Source organism: Procambarus clarkii, chromosome 2, assembly GCF_040958095.1.
Source record: "Procambarus clarkii isolate CNS0578487 chromosome 2, FALCON_Pclarkii_2.0, whole genome shotgun sequence".
NCBI lineage: Eukaryota > Metazoa > Arthropoda > Malacostraca > Decapoda > Cambaridae > Procambarus > Procambarus clarkii.
The window spans coordinates 49,974,332-49,994,810 of record NC_091151.1 but is presented as its reverse complement, the minus strand read 5'-3'; the positions used below and the strand labels follow the sequence as shown (position 1 = coordinate 49,994,810).

The window sequence follows — 20,479 nt, the reverse complement described above, 5'->3', positions numbered from 1 at the left end:
CATTTTAAATACTTTACCATAGATATATATAAAGTTCTAATGAAGATATATGTGTTTTAATAATCGCCGAGCTCCGACCCCGCACAGACTTATCGACAGAGCAACTCTCTCTCAGAACAATGCTTATTTCACGTAAATTCATTAATAAACACATATGTTTTATATGTCTCAAGAAAGATAGAAATATAAGCTTCATTTTAAATACTTTAACATAGACATATATAAACCTCAAGTGAAGATACATACGTTTTTATAGTGGCATTCAGTAGCTTGTCGGTCATGGAATGCAGAAGCCTACGCACTTGCCAATATAGTGTGTAATTAACAAAGATACGCTTATAAAGCCTAAAATATTATATGCCTTCAGAAAGACAGAGATATGCTCGTTATTGTGAGTGCACCAAAGGAAATATATCTTGTTGGAGGACAAAGATATATCAATTCTAAAATAAGTTTCGACTCTCGCTCGGGCAAGAGATAGCGCGACTCTCGCCCCATCTATTGGAGATTCTGTTCACCTAATGATCCAAAGCTACTCAACGCCTCCTAGCATTACTTAAATAATGAAGAAATATGGTATATTTATTCACTATAATGTTGGTGCTTAATGCAGAACACGAGAAAACATATATTTACTATAAAATAATATACTTCCATTATGAAATAAGTAAATATGTGGCCTCATAGGAAGTCAACGGTCCAGGTGTCAATGTTGTGGAGCGACTTATCCAAGATATATTGTTGTCTGGAAAGTGTTTGTTGGCATATCAACCTTCTGTACACAGTGATCCAGTCGTCGCACTTCTCTCCTTAAATGATCGCAAATTTAGTTTATTATATTAACAAGTAGAATACGTATTTCTAATAATATCTAACATAACTAGCCAGAAAATATTTAAGACTTATTGAAAAATACATGTCTGGAAGTTAAATCGACTTCATAGAACAATAGTGTTGGTCTATACTAATCGTTATTCGTTAGTATGCGTTCGCTACTTAAAACATTTACTGTACTGATGTAAAATCTCCCATGTCTCTTCGCACATGGAACACCAAACCTTACACACTCTCTGATATATTGTTTAATTAATAGAGATTCACTAATAAAGCTTATAATTGTATATGTTATCAAAAAGGCATAGATAAAGTCGTTCTTACGTTTTAGTCACAGAGATTAGATATTAGTAAAGTTCATTTTATTCAGGAAAGTACATAAATAGTCGATTTACAAACATAATATTGGATTTATAGATAGAGCTAGTACATACAACACCTAAAGCCACTAGTACGCATAGCGTTTCGGGCATATTATTGAGAGAGGAAAGATATTTATATTTAAACAATTTTTTTTTTTTTACCGACGCTCTCCCTATTGATGAGAACTACAACCTAATGAAGATAAATGTTAATTTTATGTAGATACTGTAATAAACGAAAGTTTTTAATGTCATCAGAGAAGCAGAAATATAGGCAAATTTTAAATCCCTTGTCATAAATATAACTGAAGTGAAAGCAAAGATATATGCATTTTGATAGTTACAAAGACAGCTCTTTAACACGGGTGGAACACGAACAAGGGGAACTTAGTACCCAAATGAGCCACAGAGATATTAGAAAGAATTTTTTCAGTGTCAGAGTAGTTAAGAGTCCTATATCGAGTCTTGTCCACATCTTAGTCATTATATAGGCATAAAAAGACGCGATCTTTTTCAAATGATGTTCACACCCTCTTTAATCTCTTGGTTTGACATTTAATTTGCCTTCTTTTCCCTTTATGTGGTTAATAAGTTAAGATAGACTTTCCAATAAGTTGCTGTTGATTGAGGGGCGACGAAGATCGAGGGATTCCAATAAATCCACTGAACAATAATCATGTGCCTAAGTTTATTATAAAAAAATACATTGACATTGGTTTGCGGACTTGTTGGTGAAGCAGCGAAGCTGACGACGTCATGGACATCACCTGATTAATACAGTAGTTATGAGCTTAATTAATAGTCCCTGTGGACAGGTTTATTGATTATCTCAGAGTTATTTTAGTCCCTTGTTAGTATATCATATATTGCAAATATTACTATAGAGAAAGTCTGTAATAGCTCATTTCTGCTCGAGCGTTTCAGCACTTTGAACCCAAAATATTTTGATTCAATCTTATTTAAATTTCCTATTGTTTACTATTGCATATGGTCATTTCTACTATATGTCAAAATTGTATATTAAATTTAGTCTACTTTCCTTAAAGCTCATTAAAAATGTTCATAATAAATCAGTTTCTTTGAGATATGTAAAAAGTAGTCAATTTAGCGTGAGTGAAAGTTAGGAGACTGGAAGCCTCCGGAGGTCGAACCCGACACACAACCGACCACGTAATATCATTGACTTGTTTTGGTCAGGCTTGGCAGGTGACGTGAATATATGTGTCATAAGAAGTAACTGAAGATAATTTATGGCCGACAGAGAGGACAGGCAGCTGGAGGAAGATGCGGAGGAAGAGATGGAAGCAGATGGAGTGGGTGACATGGTGGGAGTAGTGGAGGAAGAGGGGCAGGTGGTGAATGTATTCCAGGAGGAAGGGGAGCCACAGGAGCTTGTGCTGATGGAGGAAGTGCTCGTGGATGAAGGTCAGTCCCTTGGCAAAGTCCTGGAGATAAGACTTGTGTAATGGCTGCTTCTATAAATGCCATTTTTCTAGCAGCAAGTTACCAAGGGAATTCCTTTACTAACCAACATGGTTCTGGCATCAAAGTATAATTTGTAATAATATGATTGTGTTAACCGTGATTTGTTCAGTATCTCTGGGATCCTGGGTTCGATTCTCTGGCAGGACAAATATAGCAGGACTGGCAGCACAAAGTTTGACCCATGGGGGACTTTAATAAAAGTCCAGGCTTCTTGTCCATGACAATGGGAATTATTGTTTTTAATTATTTAGCTAATTAAAATAACACCAAATTTTTATGTCATTTGACACAATTTTGAAAAGATTCCACTTGTACCCTCTTTTTTTCTCATGCTCTATATACCAAGTTTGAGTGAAATTTAAAATTCAACTTGTCACATTATGGATAACAACCAGCAGAACTTTATTGTACTGAGTTTTCACTTGCATATTCAATATTTCCCATGCTCCATCCCCAAGATGTAAAAATGGGGACTTTGGTCGACATTTATAAGATCGATTGGGTGTTCTTATTAAGTTGGATGTTCATAAGTTGGGGAACCGCCTGTACAGCTACCACTTTAATTTTAAAATATACCTAGAAAAGATCATCATGGGAAATTTGGGTGGGGGGACCTTGGACAAGCCGCCAGCTTCCTGTCCTCATTGAGGCCACTAGGGTTAGTGGCCCTCGGGTAAATCGTGTAAGCAAACTTGTGTATAAGTTTGTAAAAATACGTAAAATATTGTATAATCGTATAAGCAAACGTTCAATAATAGCAAACTTGTTGACAAATATGATCAGTAGTATAGCACTAAGAATCCTATAATATTCCAGATTTTTTACTCTACGGTACATGTTGGAAATTAGTGAAAATTTGGGTCTGCCAAATTTTGACAAGTTCTCTTGTTAAAAAAATAATTCTTGGATTTTAAGAATTCAACTATTTTGAGGCCTGGATTCTTTAAGTCCCCTTGTCCTGAATGAAATACATAAATATCAAATGAATAATGTAGTGTACAGATAACCCATGTTTTCAGATGCTGACAGCTGGGCTGAGTATGAAAGTCGTGAGGAATCGGATGGTGCAGACAGTAATGGAAGCGGTGATGAAGGCTGTGGTGAACAGTATGACACTACATTACCGTCTAGACATGAAGTAAGATTGATGCTATATAATTTGTAAGAAATGCCACAATTTAGGAATATTTACTGATTTTTGGGGAGAATTGTTGAACCGGGGTACCTTACCTTGAGGTTACCGTAAGGTGATTTCGGGGCTTAGCAATCCCTAGGCCCGGTCGTCGACCAGGCCTCAATGTGCACATATGTGCATATGTGATGTGCACGTTGTGCTTTTTGTAGCAGGTTTTAGAGAGAGAGATATGGGGGAAAGGTCGGGGAAGAGCAACTACAGAAGGGTAATATTACTCATATCTGGCTGGTTTCAAGTCTTTAGACATTGATCGACATAAAACCTCAACCTTGCATACTTGAGTAAAACTGCAATAAATGTGGTAGATAGAATTTAAATAAATTTATTGAGGTATTAATACACACAAAAGTATGAGGTAGCTCAAGCTATTCTCACTCCTTTATGTGGTAGAGAATGTGGTAAATATCTATAAAGGGAACATTTCAACACATTCACATCAACTGCTCCACAACACATTATCATCACAGTTTGACCACCACAAGATCACACCATAACACAATTACCCCAAACACTACAACATTACTACTATCACCATAACACCACTACAGCACAACCACCTTTGTCTCCTCCTACCACTCCTTACAGCAGTTTGTACTCATAAGCATGTGTTCATTACAGCTCCCTGTACTGTACTCATTAGTGGACCATGTAATAATTGTACCTTCTTATTACACCATTCTATTTATATCTCTTGATTGGCTACGATCAGAACATGTTTAGTGTAAGTAATATTTGGCATGGCTGTTATTCTTGACTATATCTTTAAGGATTATTACCCATTCCCCCAGTGAAACACCCTTTTTGTAGTGGGATGGACTGATTGATCTGATGACTAGAAATATTGATAAGTGTGACTTGTGAAGCTCCTCTGCTGACCATGTGATAGGAGGCAGTCTAATAAAGTTCTCTCCCATAGGGTTGAGCTCAGGGTTGAGTGAGTGGCTGGGAGAGTTTGATGGGGGTTACAATTCAGGAATAATGATATTGCCTTGCTTGTACTTTTGCCATTGTGTATGAATGGCAAAAGTTCAAACATGCATCAACTAAACTTGGCAAAATTTTACCACCAAACATACATAAAATTGTTTGTGGTAAAGACCCTAAATGGTAATTAAATTCTAAAACTAGATATTTTTTCTTTTGTATTAGTATAATAGCACTGACTTCATTGTTAGTGAAGTCACTGTAACCAGTGAAATTCACTTATTAATGGAATTTCATTGATTATAAGTAACTCACGTGCACTATGTAAAAATGCTATGTTTTCATTTTAGTATCTTGGTGAAACGGAGGAGTTACGAGGCCGTACTGTACAAGAAGAGAATGACTACGTGACAATACCATTATTGATGCACAGTTCACTTATGAACCTGGTATTAGTGCCTACGCAAACACTCCCTTTAAGCATCTTCCATCCTTTACACGTTTCTATGCTTCGCAATGTCATCGATAAGGATCGTACTTTTGGCATTGTTCATTCAAAGTAAGTTGGCGATTTTTGTTTCATCTTTACTTTCATGATGTACCATAGTAATGTACTTGATTTGTATTATGGAATGTACAGTACTGCATTTGCATTTTAATGATAAATTGTATAACGAAAAAAGAAAGCCAAGTTGCATTTTTACTTTCACATTTAAACTAACTGAAAAAAAGTGTTTCTAAATAAAGTACCTGTGCAGAATTTAGAACAAAAGAGAAGTGTAAAATAGGCCTTACTTCACCAGGTCTGTGATGACAGCATCCAATTCAAGAGCCATGTTCTGACTTGCAGAATAATTGGTAAATGTTGAGTCCCAAAAACTAGTTACAGTACCGAACTTTGTTTGGTTTGTGCCTTAACAGCTCGTCTAAATGTAGGCCACATAAGCAGGACTAAGATTAAAAAATAAAATGTTTTCCTGGTATATTTTCTGTATTAATAACATAAGAATAAAGGTAGCTTCAGAAGGTCTATTGGCCTGTATGAGTTAGCTCCTATTTATATGCATCCTACTTGTTCATATACAGTATGTCTAACTTACGGTTAAAATAATCCAGTGATCCAACGTTTAATATGTTGTCCAGTAATTTGTTTAAAAAATCATCTACCCTGTTTCCAAGCCGGTATTTACTGTTACCCATCGTTTCACATTCTATTTTGTGTTTATACTGTATATGTAAAATCTTATTTATATCATCTTTGTTATACATTTCATCCATTTATATTCTTATACATATCACCCATTTATACACTGTACTTCAATCATGTTTTCACTTATTGTCTATCTTTCTAGAAAAGTTAAATGAAGCTTTTTATTCTTGTCATACGGGAGGGTTGTAATTCCTGAGATTAACTTTGTCGTCGTCCTCTGTTTGCATTCTAGTGAATTTATGTCCATTCTGTAGTATGGCGACCAAAAGTAAGCTGCATAATCAAGAGCATTATAAAGCTGAAGAATAACATTATATGTCTTTTTGCTAATGCTTCTAGAAATAAATCCCAGATGAAGCTGAACACAACATGTCCTAAGAATATATATAAATAATGTTTTGAAGGCCTCGTGGTCCAGGCAAGGAAGTCCTTATTTATACACATCCATGCATAGGTAATTACTGGTAATTACTTGGTCAGAGTAAAACTTATTTGATTAGGTAAAGGAACAATGAAAGGTGAACAAAATAAATTTATTATTATATGTACAGTACCTGTACTGTACTTTATTAAAAAGAATTAACATTTATTTTCTAATGTCTTAAAAGTACAGTATTTTGTTTAAGCTCGGTACAAGAGAATTTGAGGTTGAATAGGTCAAGTGGGTCATTTAAATGTTTCTGTAAATAGAAATGAAATTGGGAGCACAGAGCAAAAATTCTACAAGAATAAATAATTAAGAGCCATTTCATTAAGGTGTCTTAAGATATAGTACATTTGACTGTATTTAGTAATACACACTAATAGTGTTGTCCCATAGGGATGAGCTCAGGGTAGAGTGGTTGAGAGAACCACTCTCAAAGATTATGAGACTTTGGTACTTACTGTGTTGTAACTGTACAGTATAGCAGATGACTATCTTTTAGTACTTGCAAAAGATGTTTTAGTAAAGGTAATATGATGTAGTTGTGAAAGTTATTCTAAGGTATGGGTAATTTACAAATGGTTTCTCTCTCTCTCTCTCTTTCTTTCTCTCAGAATGTCACATGATGGTAATTCAGAGATGGCCAGATATGGAACAACAGCAGAAATTTATGAATACCAAGAGGAAGAACTTACAGGAACATTATCAATCAAAGCCAAAGGTCGCCAGAGATTCAAGGTTATGTCAACTCGTCGAGAGACTACAGGGTTAGTACTTAAGAAGCACTATCTATAGGATATATATATATATATATGCTAGGAAATTCTTTCAGATGTGCATTTCCTCTTGGTTCTCAGTTGAATTAAATATATTAATTCTACATGTATTTGTCAAATTATTACTATTTTTTGCTTCTTAAAGTTTGTTTTTGAATCCAGACTGATTGTGGCAAGAGTGCAGATATTGCCTGAGATACGCATGGGCAATCCATTTGAAATGATGCGTCTGCAGTCCTTAGACAAATTAACGCTACCTCACCCCCAGGAGGCTTCTATCCATGTAGCACAAACACGAGATTTAGGTAAGAAATGAATAAGAGTAGTAGGTGATTGGGGCATTAATAAGTGTGAACCAGTGCTGGGGATTGTACGTACTCGCTAGGTGTGCTTGTTGGGGTGGTGGTGGGGGGGGGGTTGAGTTTTGGCTCTTTGGTCCCACATATGTGCATGTATGTTGTGAAACCCATTGTGATTGTAAACTGGTTATATGATATTGAAAACCAAAGCTCCATCTAGAAGTACCAGTAGTGGATGACATTCTTGGCTAGGGTATGAAAGATAAACAATGCATATATATATACATTATTGTTATCCCAATTAAAACCTTCATGGGGTTATGAAGTATCAGCTCAGAGATATGTGACTATTCACAGTATATTGGAAAATTATAGATATTAAAAATTTATGAGTAATATTTTATTAATATCAGTCATACTATATAACATTGCAAATAAACAATGACAGCTGAATAAAAAATGTAAAGCTTTCAACATTTTTGATACTGAAATGAACCTGAACCTTTGACAGCATTGTTAAACGTAAAGCTGATCCTATTCTTACATACTAGGGTTATAGATAGCACATTGACTGAGTGGTAGGGATTTGAAGAAAAGATGCAGAGAGGATAACCAAGAAGTTGGACAGAGATAGTGAGTGTGTAAGGAAATAGGGGAATGGGTCCAGATGAAGTGCTAGAAGTGGGCAATTAATTTTAAGATTCCTGGAATATGTGATTGATAAACGAGGAATTTGTGCTGATGATGTTGAGAGTAGTTCAGGTTGAACAAGGAAAATGGCAGATGCAATTAAAGTCCCTGTTAAGTAAATTAAGATAGGAAAGGATGCAGCTAGAGGGCTACACAAGGAGTGGTAGCAACACTTATGTTGGTTACATAACAGTGGTATGGTACAGTATACTACAAAAATCAGAGGTATAATAGCAGAGGCGAGTAATAAGTATGTGTGGTATTAGGAGAATGGAGTAAGGAATGAGGTGATTTTACCGAGACAGTTTTGGGCATGTTGAATGAGGAATTTATGGTGATAGACTGGTGCAGCTAGGGCATCAGAAGGTAGAAGGGAAGGGAGGCCTGGAAGAAGGTGGGTGGATATGGGGAGTGAGTGTAATAATGCATAGGACGTGGTAGGGGACAAGGATGTGTGACAAAAGTTTATAAAGGAGCGAATATATTTGATTTTACTGTTTATGATTATTTGCAGTGAGCATGTGTGAAATCCTTTTTGGGCTTCTGTAGAGGCCTCAGGACCCCTATAGGATTCGGTTGAATCCCAGGTTGCATTGACTTTGACCATGTCGTGGTGTAGTGGTTTAGGGCATGTGCTTGGGAGTACCAAGTGTGTGGGTTCGAATCCTCCTCATGACCCTTACTGATTTTTTAGCATATTCTCTCTCTTCGTTCTCGTCTCGTAATGATGGAATGTCTGGCTTTGACAGACTCGGTTACTCTTGTTTATAGGATCAGCGTAAGGAAATCACAAGCATATGTCTTGTCATGTTATAATAATTTTTATCCTATGTTCCACTATTAAAAATGGGTTATCAAAGCAGATGTCTTTCTTATAACATCTGCAGACTATGTTGATTGAAATTTTACTTTTGGACCATAAATGAGAAAAATTATCTCACTAGTTAATTTCCACTGTGACTTACAGATAACATTTTCCAACAGCTTCGGTTCGAACACCAAATTCATGGCGGGTAAGGGGGCGAAACGCTTGGCTGACTCCCTGGCCATTATTTGTATATAATCAGTATGATGATCTACTCTTGGCACAGAGAGTTATAAATGAAATAAAAAAAAGTACCATGATCCAACCCAACATGCTCAAAGTAAGTAAGAGAAGTAACATGTTGTGTACCATTATCTTATTTTCTAATTTATGTGAATTTTAGTATTGTTCCTTATGAATATGCTTATTACTTTTTGTGTTATTGCTACTGCAGTTTTATCTTCTAATCACATACTAATATGTTCTGTTACATATACTTGATTAGTAAATATGGGTTCAAATCAAAACATTGACCTTAAATTTAATCTTTGACCTTGAAAAGGTCATTTGACATGCCAGATGTATTACAAACTCAAACCTTTTATTGGTATAATTGTGTATATTAGTCTATAACCTTTCTTATTTGAACCCTGACTTAAAATATGCATAGAAACAGCAAAACGGGGTGTTTTATTGTCCAAAGAATATAATATGTGCATAGTAGTAACATGAATGTTTTTGTGTGTATCAATGTTCTGCACAATTTATTATAGATATTTGTAAAATTATACATTATTGCATAATATAACAGCAAAAAAAGCAGGAAAAAAGTCAGTAACACTGAAATTAATCAATAACAATATTTGAAAGAAAATAACTTTTTGAATTTATTTTTGTGGGTACCATGGAGATGTCACATTAAACAGCCCACCATTAATATAGCTAACTGATTATGAAAAGCCCCTAAATAGTTTCATAATTTATTCTATTTTTTTGCAGCTTCCTTGTGATCCTCAAGATTTGTCGCACTGGGCAGCCATCAACCTGCCTCTGGATGACAGTCATCGCCTTGCCCTTTTGGGTCTCAACACTCCCACTCAGCGCCTTCGATACATTCTTTCAGTACTTTCAAAGGTCAGATTGGTTTTCTTCTTGAATTTGAATAATATTCCTAGTAGATTTTATTTTTTTATATACAGCATTTATCCTGCTTGTAAATAAGTTTTTGTGTATGAGAAGAATGTAGGCAGATGTGGCGAGTAATGATGTGTGGTGTGCTTGTGGACAGAGATGAGAAGGAGCGAGGGTCAGGCCGAAGATAAAGCAGTTTGTTTTCAAGGAAAGAATGAATCGAGATGTTTTTGTGACAATTGAAGAGTACTCTTACACACTGGGATTGGTCACAAAGATGTTTATTTGGTTTGTAGATGCTCCTTATTGTCCAAACTGCATTGTCCTTCTTACAGTTGTGCATATCCTTGTACATTCCTTATGATATAGCTTGAATGAAACTTTGTGTGTGGGGGAGGGGGGGAGGGGGGGGCTACTTTCCAGCAGTGCTACCAAGTGTGGGAAGTAGTATAATGGATAGGATGTCCCCAAATCTATATTGTCATCTTCTCAACAGATAATTGTCCAATTTGGTAGATGCTGCCAAACCAAATAAAAATGTGAAATGGTGTTGCATTGTTCAGCGATTGCTTGTACAATAATAAATAATTATTTAAAATATGAATTGTAAATTAAGTCTTGACAGAATTGCTGTGTAAATTATTGCTAAAATCACATTCAGAATTAATTTTTTTGTTATATTTCAGTGTAAAATGCTAACTTGTACTCAGTGTACAGAGGTAATTGGAGACACTGCAGATATCTTTTCTATGTCTGTGGAAGGACCTCAAGGAACATTTGTAAATCCTGGTGGATATGTACACGAGATGCTGACTCTCGGTAAAGCTTCTAACCTTACGTACTATGGTCGACCATCAACTGAACATTCGTGGTTTCCAGGGTAGGCAAAATTAACATTTTCAGTTTGTGATGCTATAACTTTGACTTGATGCTTCTTTTATCATAGGTATTACTATATTACAGTACTGTACTGTATAACATTACTTTATACTGTATTCTTTTAAGGCATATAATATTTGCATAATCTGTTGTACTGTATTTTATTATGGTATCAAAGCAAGGGGGAAGGGAATTATTATCAGGAGAAAGCTCCGAGCCCCTATGACTATAGCACTTGGAAGGGGTCATGATAAGGATTTGGTATGGTACGGGGGAAAGGAATGGTGCCCAACCACTTGGACGGTCGGGGATTGAATGCCGACCTGCATGAAGCGAGACGGTCACTCTACCACCCAGCCCAAGTGGTTTCAAAGCAAGCTTATATTAACCCCTTGTTATAGTGTTACAACACTACTGTGCTTTGTAACCATTAGGATGTGTAAAAATAGCAAATGAAGTGGAAAATATAATTGTACAGTATACACTATATAGTAAGAAAGGTGTCAATTAAATTAGATTAGATTTGATTAGATTTTTTATTCAGGTAAAGGTACATACATTGAAGATGGGTTACAAACATAATGTTGGATTTAAAAATAGAGCTAGTACATACAATACCTAAAGCCACTAGTACGCATAGCGTTTCGGGCAATTGTTGACCCCAATGTGAAGAATACATTTGTTTTCTCGAATTGTACCATCTTGCTCCATCAATTGTCAGAAAAAGTAAATAATCAAGGTCCCCTTCAATTAACTTATCTTTCTGGGGGGAGCCCCGCAGGCTCCGGGGAGCCTCCGGGACTCACCCAGAAAATGGCGTTTCATTACATTCAACGCTGGTTTTTTTACAGCACAATGTAGACTTGATAACTACATTTTGTTGCCTCTGGGTTATCATACTGCAGTATGTCATTCCATCTATTAAACTATTTTAATTTATTTTTCAGGTATGCTTGGACAATTGCTAATTGCTCGAGCTGTCATCATCACATAGGCTGGAAATTTACTGCCACTAAGCGTAAACTTAAGCCTCAAAAATTTTATGGTGTGACCCGTAAAGCAGTCAAAGCTAAACTGGTGTGGGACGGAGACGAGGGAGAGATGCGTCATGTGATATAGTCTTAACATTTACACTGTTGATAACTGCTTTAATATATAACAACTTGAAGATAGTACACTACATCTAATCAATATTTATTATTGTGTTGGCTACTTTAAGAGCTACAGCTGTCTATAGTCAACTTGCTATTACCTGCATGTTGTTGCAAATACTTTAGAAAATACATTTATAAGTAGAGGATGGAATTGTAAGGTTTGGCATCATGTAAAATAATGTATGTACCTAATTGCTGTGATGAAAGTCAGTTTCTTTCATGTTACCTTATTTCCTATGTACAGTAATTAGTTTGTGAATGTCAGACAAGCATTTCATTTTCATGTGATTATTAATAATTAATCATACAATAGACAGGTAGCAAAATATTTCATGATGTGTTGTGCAAGTATTTCAACATTTGTAGCCCTATAGTTAATTATTTATTCATATTGCACCCACTGGCAACCAAATATTTGGGAAGACTGCAGGATGCTCCAAATTCCTATATTTTGCTATGGAGAGGCCTTGAGAGGCTCTAGTGATAAAGGAAGCTAATAGGATAAAAAAAACACACATGTATTTTATGATTTAAACTACACCTAGTCTCTTGCACTCTCCTGAGTGCATTATCAAGGTCTGAGTACTGTATATGGTTTGGACGAGACTTAAATCTCGACAACTAATAAGGTTGCTATCTGGGATGCAGTTCTTTTGCTCTTGACCTGATCATGTCACCTTCATTCCTGTCTGCCAATGTTTCCAAGAAGATGTCTTCTAGGAAATTTAGATAAGTTTCCCCCCCCCCCCCCCCCCCGTCCCCACACACACACAAGTTGGTACAGGAATAAACAACTGCTAAGTCCTGTTAGCAGGCTGAGAGCTTTCCTATTTCATAGCTCATGGGATAGCCTTATCCACTAGTTTACCCAGAATACGACCTACGAATCATTTAACAACCATGTATCCAGTCACTGGGTGAACAGAGGCGTACAGTTAAGGATTGGAAGGTAGTCAATCATCCCTGGCCAGGATATGATCCTAGGCCAAATCTCTCGGGAAGTGCGGGGCGAGTGTGCTCCATGGGGGGGACTGCAGTTGTCCATTCTGTCATTCTGAGATTGAGGACCAGTAGTGTTGATAATGAAGATATCCATTCAGATGCTATCCCTTGTAACACACTTCATACCAAAAGGAGAGCAGCTATTGACTACTGTACTGTACTTGTATTTATCCATTTATTCAAATCTAATTTTAATTCTCTCAATCATTTTTCTTGTAATACTATCCTTGGAAGTAGCTTTTACTTCCAGTATAAAAAAATTTACACTACAGTATTAATTAAAAACCCTTTAACTACCCTTCTAGTTCTAATATTCCTTTTATAGATAATTTCATACTTTTTAAAAAGCAATATTGTGATCCTTTTCCAAACTATGGGAAATATTAATTGATTTTAAGAAGTGTGATCTAACCAGTTTTCCTCAATCCGCAGCCATTGGCAGGATTGTTTGTCTTCTGTTACTGGTCCAGTAACAAACTGCATGCTCTTAACGGTAGCATGTCCCCATGGCCTTCCTCCTACCACCATAACCGGCAATGGGAAACGGCTTTGGTGAGGTTACGTCTTGGCCATAAATATTTAACTCGCAGGCACTTAATGGAGCGCCGCCCTGTTCCTTATTGTCCAAAGTGCATTGTTTGAGTCGTGCATATCCTTGTTGAATGTCCTGACTTCCAGGATGTGTGTGCGTCTTGCTTCCCGACCGTCCCTCGCGGTCAATTGTCCCTCGGTAGAATTCTCGGTGAATCGAATACCCTTTATATCGTTCACTGTATGTGTTTCTGTTCTTGTATTGGCATCCTTGGGGATATTTAGCGCCCTCTGATTACTCTGCACATTTGGTGGTGCTACATAGCCTTCCCGGTTTGGTGCCTTCTTTTGATAATTACTTACTTGCTTCCCGACTGTCCCTCGTGGTCAGGGAAGGTCAGGTTCCTCGATAGAAAACTTTTTTTTTTTTTTTTTTATATAATCAAATACCTTTGATATCATTTGCTTTATGCGTTTTTGTTCTCGAATTGGCATCCTTAGTGATATTTAGTGCTTTTTAAATATCCCACACATTTGATGATGCTGCATAGTCTCCCCGGCTTGGTGCCTTCTTTTGATAAATACTTACTTAAGAAGTGTGAAATTATCTATAAAATTAATATTAGAACTAGTTTTTTTTAAATAAGTACTGTACTGTTGTTTAAATATTTTCACTGGAAATAAGAGCTTTACTTCCAAAGACAGATTTTCAAGAAAAATGATTTTGAGTTTTGAGAAAAATGATTTTGATTAAAACTAGGTTTGAATAAATGGATAAATCCAAGTACAGTTGTCTCAATAACTGCTCTCCTTGGGAATGGTGTGAGTTATAAGGGATAGCATGCAAATAAATGCCTTCATCATTAGCATCACCAGTTCTCCGAATCCCAGGATGACAGAAATGACAACTGATCTTAATTCCCTAGACGACATACCCTTGGGAACATAGGCAGGAGGGACTGGAGGTGACTTGATCAGGAGATAAAGAAAGATGAACGGACTGGATCTCTGAGAGCAACCTTATTAGTTGAGATGTAAGTCACATCCAATCCATATACTGTGCTCGAGACCGTGATATTGTGTTCAGGAGAGTGCGAAAGACTCTGTAATTCAAATCTTTACATAAACTACATAAGTGTGGATGTTTTACCCTGTTATTATGTCTGTGATAAGACATTACCATTACTTAAAGAAAGTTAATGATAGTTTTTTATGAAAATTGTTACAATTATTATACATTTCAGTTTAAGAATTTTTGTTATATTAAAGAGAAAATCCACTAGGGCTGTGAGGTGGGCACAAACCCATGACCAACTTCAGAAAAAGTGTTTCTGAAGTTGGGGTGTAAGGTGTGGGACCACTTTGCCCTTCCACCTGATTGCTTGTGGGTCATACGTAAACATTTGGACTGGCTTCAGTAGGGGCCTCCAGACTTCCTGTGATTTCAGTAAGAATCTGGTTGTATGACTTTTACAAGTCAGCAGTGGTCTAGTGGTAGAGTATGCGGCTGGCAATGCCTTGGTCGTAGGTTCGCGCTCACCCCTCAGCCCTTGGGGATTTTCTCATTGATATATATCACGTTAATGTGATTTCTGTGTGTTTATATTTAATTTACTTGTTTGTTTCAAGATCTGTACTGTATTTATAATCTTAGGTTTGTAAAAATACCTCAATTAAATACATTTATTTATTTCAATGTAACAAAAGTTATTAATTTCAATCCTCTAATACTCCATTCCACAAGCTGTCTCGTGGTTTTTCACCACCAGCCTGCGCATTGCTCCTTCTCTGCATCTTGGTCAGGTCTTAGTTGGCTCTTGCCTCTGGCTGCAGGGTTGGGGAGCTCTATGCTCTTTTCCGGAGGCAGGGGGACTGTTCCTTTGGCGATGGTGGGCAGTCAACCTGTCCTCGGGATACTATAGTACTTGTGTCACTTGATGCAATGCTCATAGTTCCTATGCTGCTTATGTTCATTTTTTCCATGTGGTAGATTTACAATGATTAGCTATCATCAGTCACCAACCCTTAGTCACGTACCATAGTACGTTCCATAGTACCATAGTACGTTCCATAGTACTTGTCCCATCCCCGTAGACAGCAGGATAGTCTGTTGCTTAAATTTTAATGATAATTGTATTTTACCAGTCCCACTTCTGGTGTGATATTTACATAATATTTTCCATCCTATTAGAATATCACAGATCAACTACAGCCTAATGAAGACTCGTAGTTTAGTTTTGAGAAATCTTGGTAGTTCTCAGTAAATTATAATAATTATTCTATGAAGTTATATCTAAATATTTTGTGTCGCAAAATAATAATAATAATATTATACAATAGGATATGCTCTATACAAATTCAATAAAATTTGTATTTCATCCTTTCAATTATAGAGCCAACAAAAAAACACAAACAGTCCGGCTAGGCCCACTCAGTAGTGGAAAAAGTAGCTGATGCCATGCTCAGCGCTGCAACATCAGACAAGGAGAAAGCCTGCCTCAGAGTAGTGTGTGTACCCCCATGCAGGAGACTTCCTCCTGGCAGTACCCATGTCGGCAATGGGCATGCACCTAGATCCAGAATCCCTTCGTGTAGCAGTGGCCCTCCGCCTTGGTTCCCCAATTCACACTGAATACAAGTGTATTTGCAACAGGGTGGAAGCAGACCAATATGGACTGCATGGGTTGCACTGCGGAAGCACAAAGGGTTGGCATGCAAGACACTACGCGGTCAATGACATCATCAAGAGAAGCCTCGTCTCAGCTCGGTGCCCAGCGGAGAGAGAACCTCGCATCCTAGGGGCCCACCACCCGAATGACCCCATTTCGTCCTGATGGTATCACTATATACCCTTGGAAAGCGGGCAAACTGTTGGTGTGGGACTACACATGTGTATCCACCCTGGCTGACACCTATGTACACTTCGGTGCTGATCAAGCAGGTGGGGCGGCCAACCACAGGGAAACAGCAAAATCACTCAAGGACAGGCGACTGGAAGGTCAGTACCTCTTTGTTCCCATAGTGTCTGAGACGCATGGCCCCTGGGCCAAGAGTGCCTTGGGATTTCTCAAGGAATTGGGCTCCAAGCTCATTGATGTCACCAGAGACCCAAGGGCTTCCAATTTTTTGTTTCAGCGCCTCAGTGTAGCGATCCAGAGGGGAAATGCCTGCTGCATCCTCGGTTCCTGTCCGGAAGCGGAGGAGCTTCAAGAGATCCATAACCTTTAGGCATTTTTTTGTATCAACCAATATATATCTTGTAACATTTAAATACACAAATTCAATAAAATGGATTATACATTATGTATTATAGAAAACGTATATGGTAGAGTACACTACACTACCGCTCACAGGAAGGGTATAATTCATGGTGATGGGTATGGGAAGCAATACCGTTAACGGGATAGGTATGGGGGACCAATACCGTTCATAGGATGGGAATAGGGACCATTACACCCACAGGAAGGGCATTGGGTTCAATACTACCAGCACATGTACTCTGAACTCCCTCACATGTACTATGCACCGGCACATGTACTCTGCACCACCACATGCACCCTGTGCCTCCATATGTACCCTGTATCACCAAATGTACTCTCTACCCCTCACGTACTCTGCACAAACACACATGTACTCGCTACCGGCCAAAAATAGCGCGATTTTCGCCGCTAGCGACCAGAAACTATGCGATTTTTGCAGGTGGCGGGCAAAAATAGCGTGATTTTCGCCGCTACCAGCCAAAAACCGCGCAATTTTCGCCGCTAGCGGCCAAAAACCATGCGATTTTTGCAGCTTTCGGGCAAAAATCGCGATTTTCGCCGCTACCGGCCAAAAATAGCGCGATTTTCGCCGCAAGCGACCAGAAACTACGCGATTTTTGCAGCTGTCAGGCAAAAATCGCGATTTTCGCCGTTACCGGCCAAAAATAGCGCGATTTTCGCCGCAAGCGACCAGAAACTACGCGATTTTTGCAGCTGTCAGGCAAAAATCGCGATTTTCGCCGCTACCGGCCAAAAATAGCGCGATTTTCGCAGCTGGCGGGCAAAAATCAAGATTTTCACCGCTACCGGCCAAAAATAGCGCGATTTTCGCCGCTAGCGGCCAAAAACCGTGCGAATTTCGCCGCTAGTGGCCAAAAATCGCGCGATTTTCGCCTCTTGCGGCCAGAAACAATGCGATTTTTGCAGCTTGCGGGCAAAAATAGCGCGATTTTCGCTGCTACCGGCCAAAAACCGCACGATTTTCGCCGCTAGCGGCCAAAAACTATGCGATTTTCGCGCGCTTGCGGGCAAAAATCGCGATTTTCGCCGCTACCGGCCAAAAATCGTGCGAATTTCGCCGCTAGCGCCCAAAAAGCATGCTATTTTCGCAGCTGGCAGGCAAAAAATCGCGATTTTCGCCGCTACCGGCCAAAAATAGCGCGAATTTCGCCGCTACCGGCCAAAAACCGTCCAATTTTCGCCGCTGGCGGGCAAAAATCGCGATTTTCGCTGCTACCGGCCAAAAACCGCACGATTTTCGCCGCTAGCGGCCAAAAACTATGCGATTTTCGCAGCTTGCGGGCAAAAATCGCGATTTTCGCCGCTACCGGCCAAAAATCGTGCGAATTTCGCCGCTAGCGCCCAAAAACCATGCGATTTTCGCAGCTGGCTGGCAAAAATCGCGATTTTCGCCGCTACCGGCCAAAAATAGCGCGATTTTCGCCGCTAGCGGCCAAAAACCGTGCAATTTTCGCCGCTGGCGGGCAAAAATCGCGATTTTCGCTGCTACCGGCCAAAAACCGCACGATTTTCGCCGCTAGCGGTCAAAAACTATGCGATTTTCGCAGCTTACGGGCAAAAATCGCGATTTTCGCGGCAACCGGCCAAAAATCTTGCGAATTTCGCCGCTAGCGCCCAAAAATATGCGATTTTCGCAGCTGGCAGGCAAAAATCGCGATTTTCGCCGCTACCGGCCAAAAATAGCGCGATTTTCGCCGCTAGCGACCAGAAACTATGCGATTTTTGCAGCTGGCGGGCAAAAATCGCGATTTTCGCCGCTACCGGCCAAAAATAGCGCGATTTTAGCCGCTAGCGGCGAAAAACCGTGCGAATTTCGCCGCTAGTGGCCAAAAATTGCGCGATTTTCGCCTCTTGCGGCCAGAAACTATGCGATTTTTGCAGCTTGCGGGCAAAAATAGCGCGATTTTCGCTGCTACCGGCCAAAAACCGCGCGATTTTCACCGCTAGCGGCCAAAAACTATGCGATTTTCGCAGCTTGCGGGCAAAAATCGCGATTTTCGCCGCTACCGGCCAAAAATCGTGCGAATTTCGCCGCTAGCGCCCAAAAACCATGTGATTTTCGCAGCTGGCGGGCAAAAATCGCGATTTTCGCCGCTAGCGACCAGGAACTATGCGATTTGTGCAGCTGGCGGGCAAAAATCGCGATTTTCGCCGCTAGCGACCAGAAACTATACTATTTGTGCAGCTGGCGGGCAAAAATCGCGATTTTCGCCGCTATCGGCCAAAAACCGCGCGATTTTCGCCGCTAGCGGCCAAAACCCATGCGATTTTCGCAGCTTGCGGGCAAAAATCGCAACTTTCGCCGCTACCGGCCAAAAATCGTGCGAATTTCGCCGCTAGCGCCCAAAAACCATGCGATTTTCGCAGCTGGCGGGCAAAAATCGTGATTTTCGCCGCTACCGGCAAAAATAGCTCGATTTTCGCCGCTAGCGGCCAGAAACTATGCGATTTTTGCAGCTGGCATGCAAAAATAGCGCGATTTTCGCCGCTACCGGCCAAAAATAGCGCGATTTTCGCCGCTAGCGGCCAAAAACCATGCGATTTTCGCAGCTGGCGGGCAAAAATCGCGATTTTCGCCGCTACCGGCCAAAAATAGCGCGATTTTCGCCGCTAGCGGCCAAAAACCGTGCGATTTTCACCGCTAGCGGCCAAAAATCGTGCGAATTTCGCCGCTAGTGGCCAAAAATCGCGCGATTTTCGCCTCTAGGGGCCAGAAACTATGCGATTTTTGCAGCTTGCGGGCAAAAATAGCGCGATTTTCGCTGCTACTGGCCAAAAACCGCGCGATTTTCGCCGCTAGAGCCAAAAAACCATGCGATTTTCGCAGCTGGCGGGCAAAAATCGCGATTTTCGCCGCAACCGGCCAAAAATAGCGCGATTTTCGCCACTAGCGGCCAAAAACCGTGCGAATTTCGCCGCTAGTGGCCAAAAGTCGCGCGATTTTCGCCTCTAGCGGCCAGAAACTATGCGATTTTCGCAGCTTGCGGGCAAAAATCGCGATTTTCGCCGCTAGCGACCAGAAACTATGCGATTTTTGCAGCTGGCGGGCAAAAATAGCGCGATTTTCGCCGCTACGGGCCAAAAGCCGTGCGGTTTTCGCAGCTAACGGGCAAAAACCATGCGGTTTTCGCAGCTTGCGGGCAAAAATCGCGATTTTCGACGCTACCGGCCAAAAATAGCGCGATTTTCGCCGCTAGCGGCCAAAAACTGTGCGATTTTCGCAGCTTGCGGGCAAAAATCGCGATTTTCGCCGCCACCGGCCAAAAATAGCGCGATTTTTGCCGCTAGCGAACAAAAACCGTGCGACTTTCGCCGCTACCGGCCAAAAGTAGCGCGATTTTCGCCACTTGCGGCCAGAAACTCTTCGATTTTTGCAGCTTGCGGGCAAAAATAGCGCGATTTTCGCTGCTACCGGCCAAAAACCGCGCGATGTTCGCCGCTAGCGGCCAAAAACTATGCGATTTTCGCAGCTTGCGGGCAAAAATAGCGATTTTCGC

At 39.8% G+C, this 20,479-nt stretch overlaps 1 protein-coding gene across 1 annotated transcript; it reads left to right on the top strand.

Annotated features, from left to right (window-relative positions):
• The first annotated feature begins 2,352 nt into the window (after positions 1-2,352).
• On the top strand, positions 2,353-15,407 carry ohgt (E3 ubiquitin ligase component cereblon). The gene is made up of 9 exons (XM_045748802.2): positions 2,353-2,621; positions 3,701-3,819; positions 5,151-5,359; positions 7,049-7,201; positions 7,373-7,515; positions 9,184-9,344; positions 10,004-10,138; positions 10,822-11,015; positions 11,962-15,407. Exons 1-9 carry the CDS (start codon positions 2,447-2,449, stop codon positions 12,131-12,133), a joined length of 1,461 nt encoding a protein of 486 aa, XP_045604758.1. The 5' UTR covers positions 2,353-2,446; the 3' UTR covers positions 12,134-15,407.
• Positions 15,408-20,479: the final 5,072 nt, after the last annotated feature.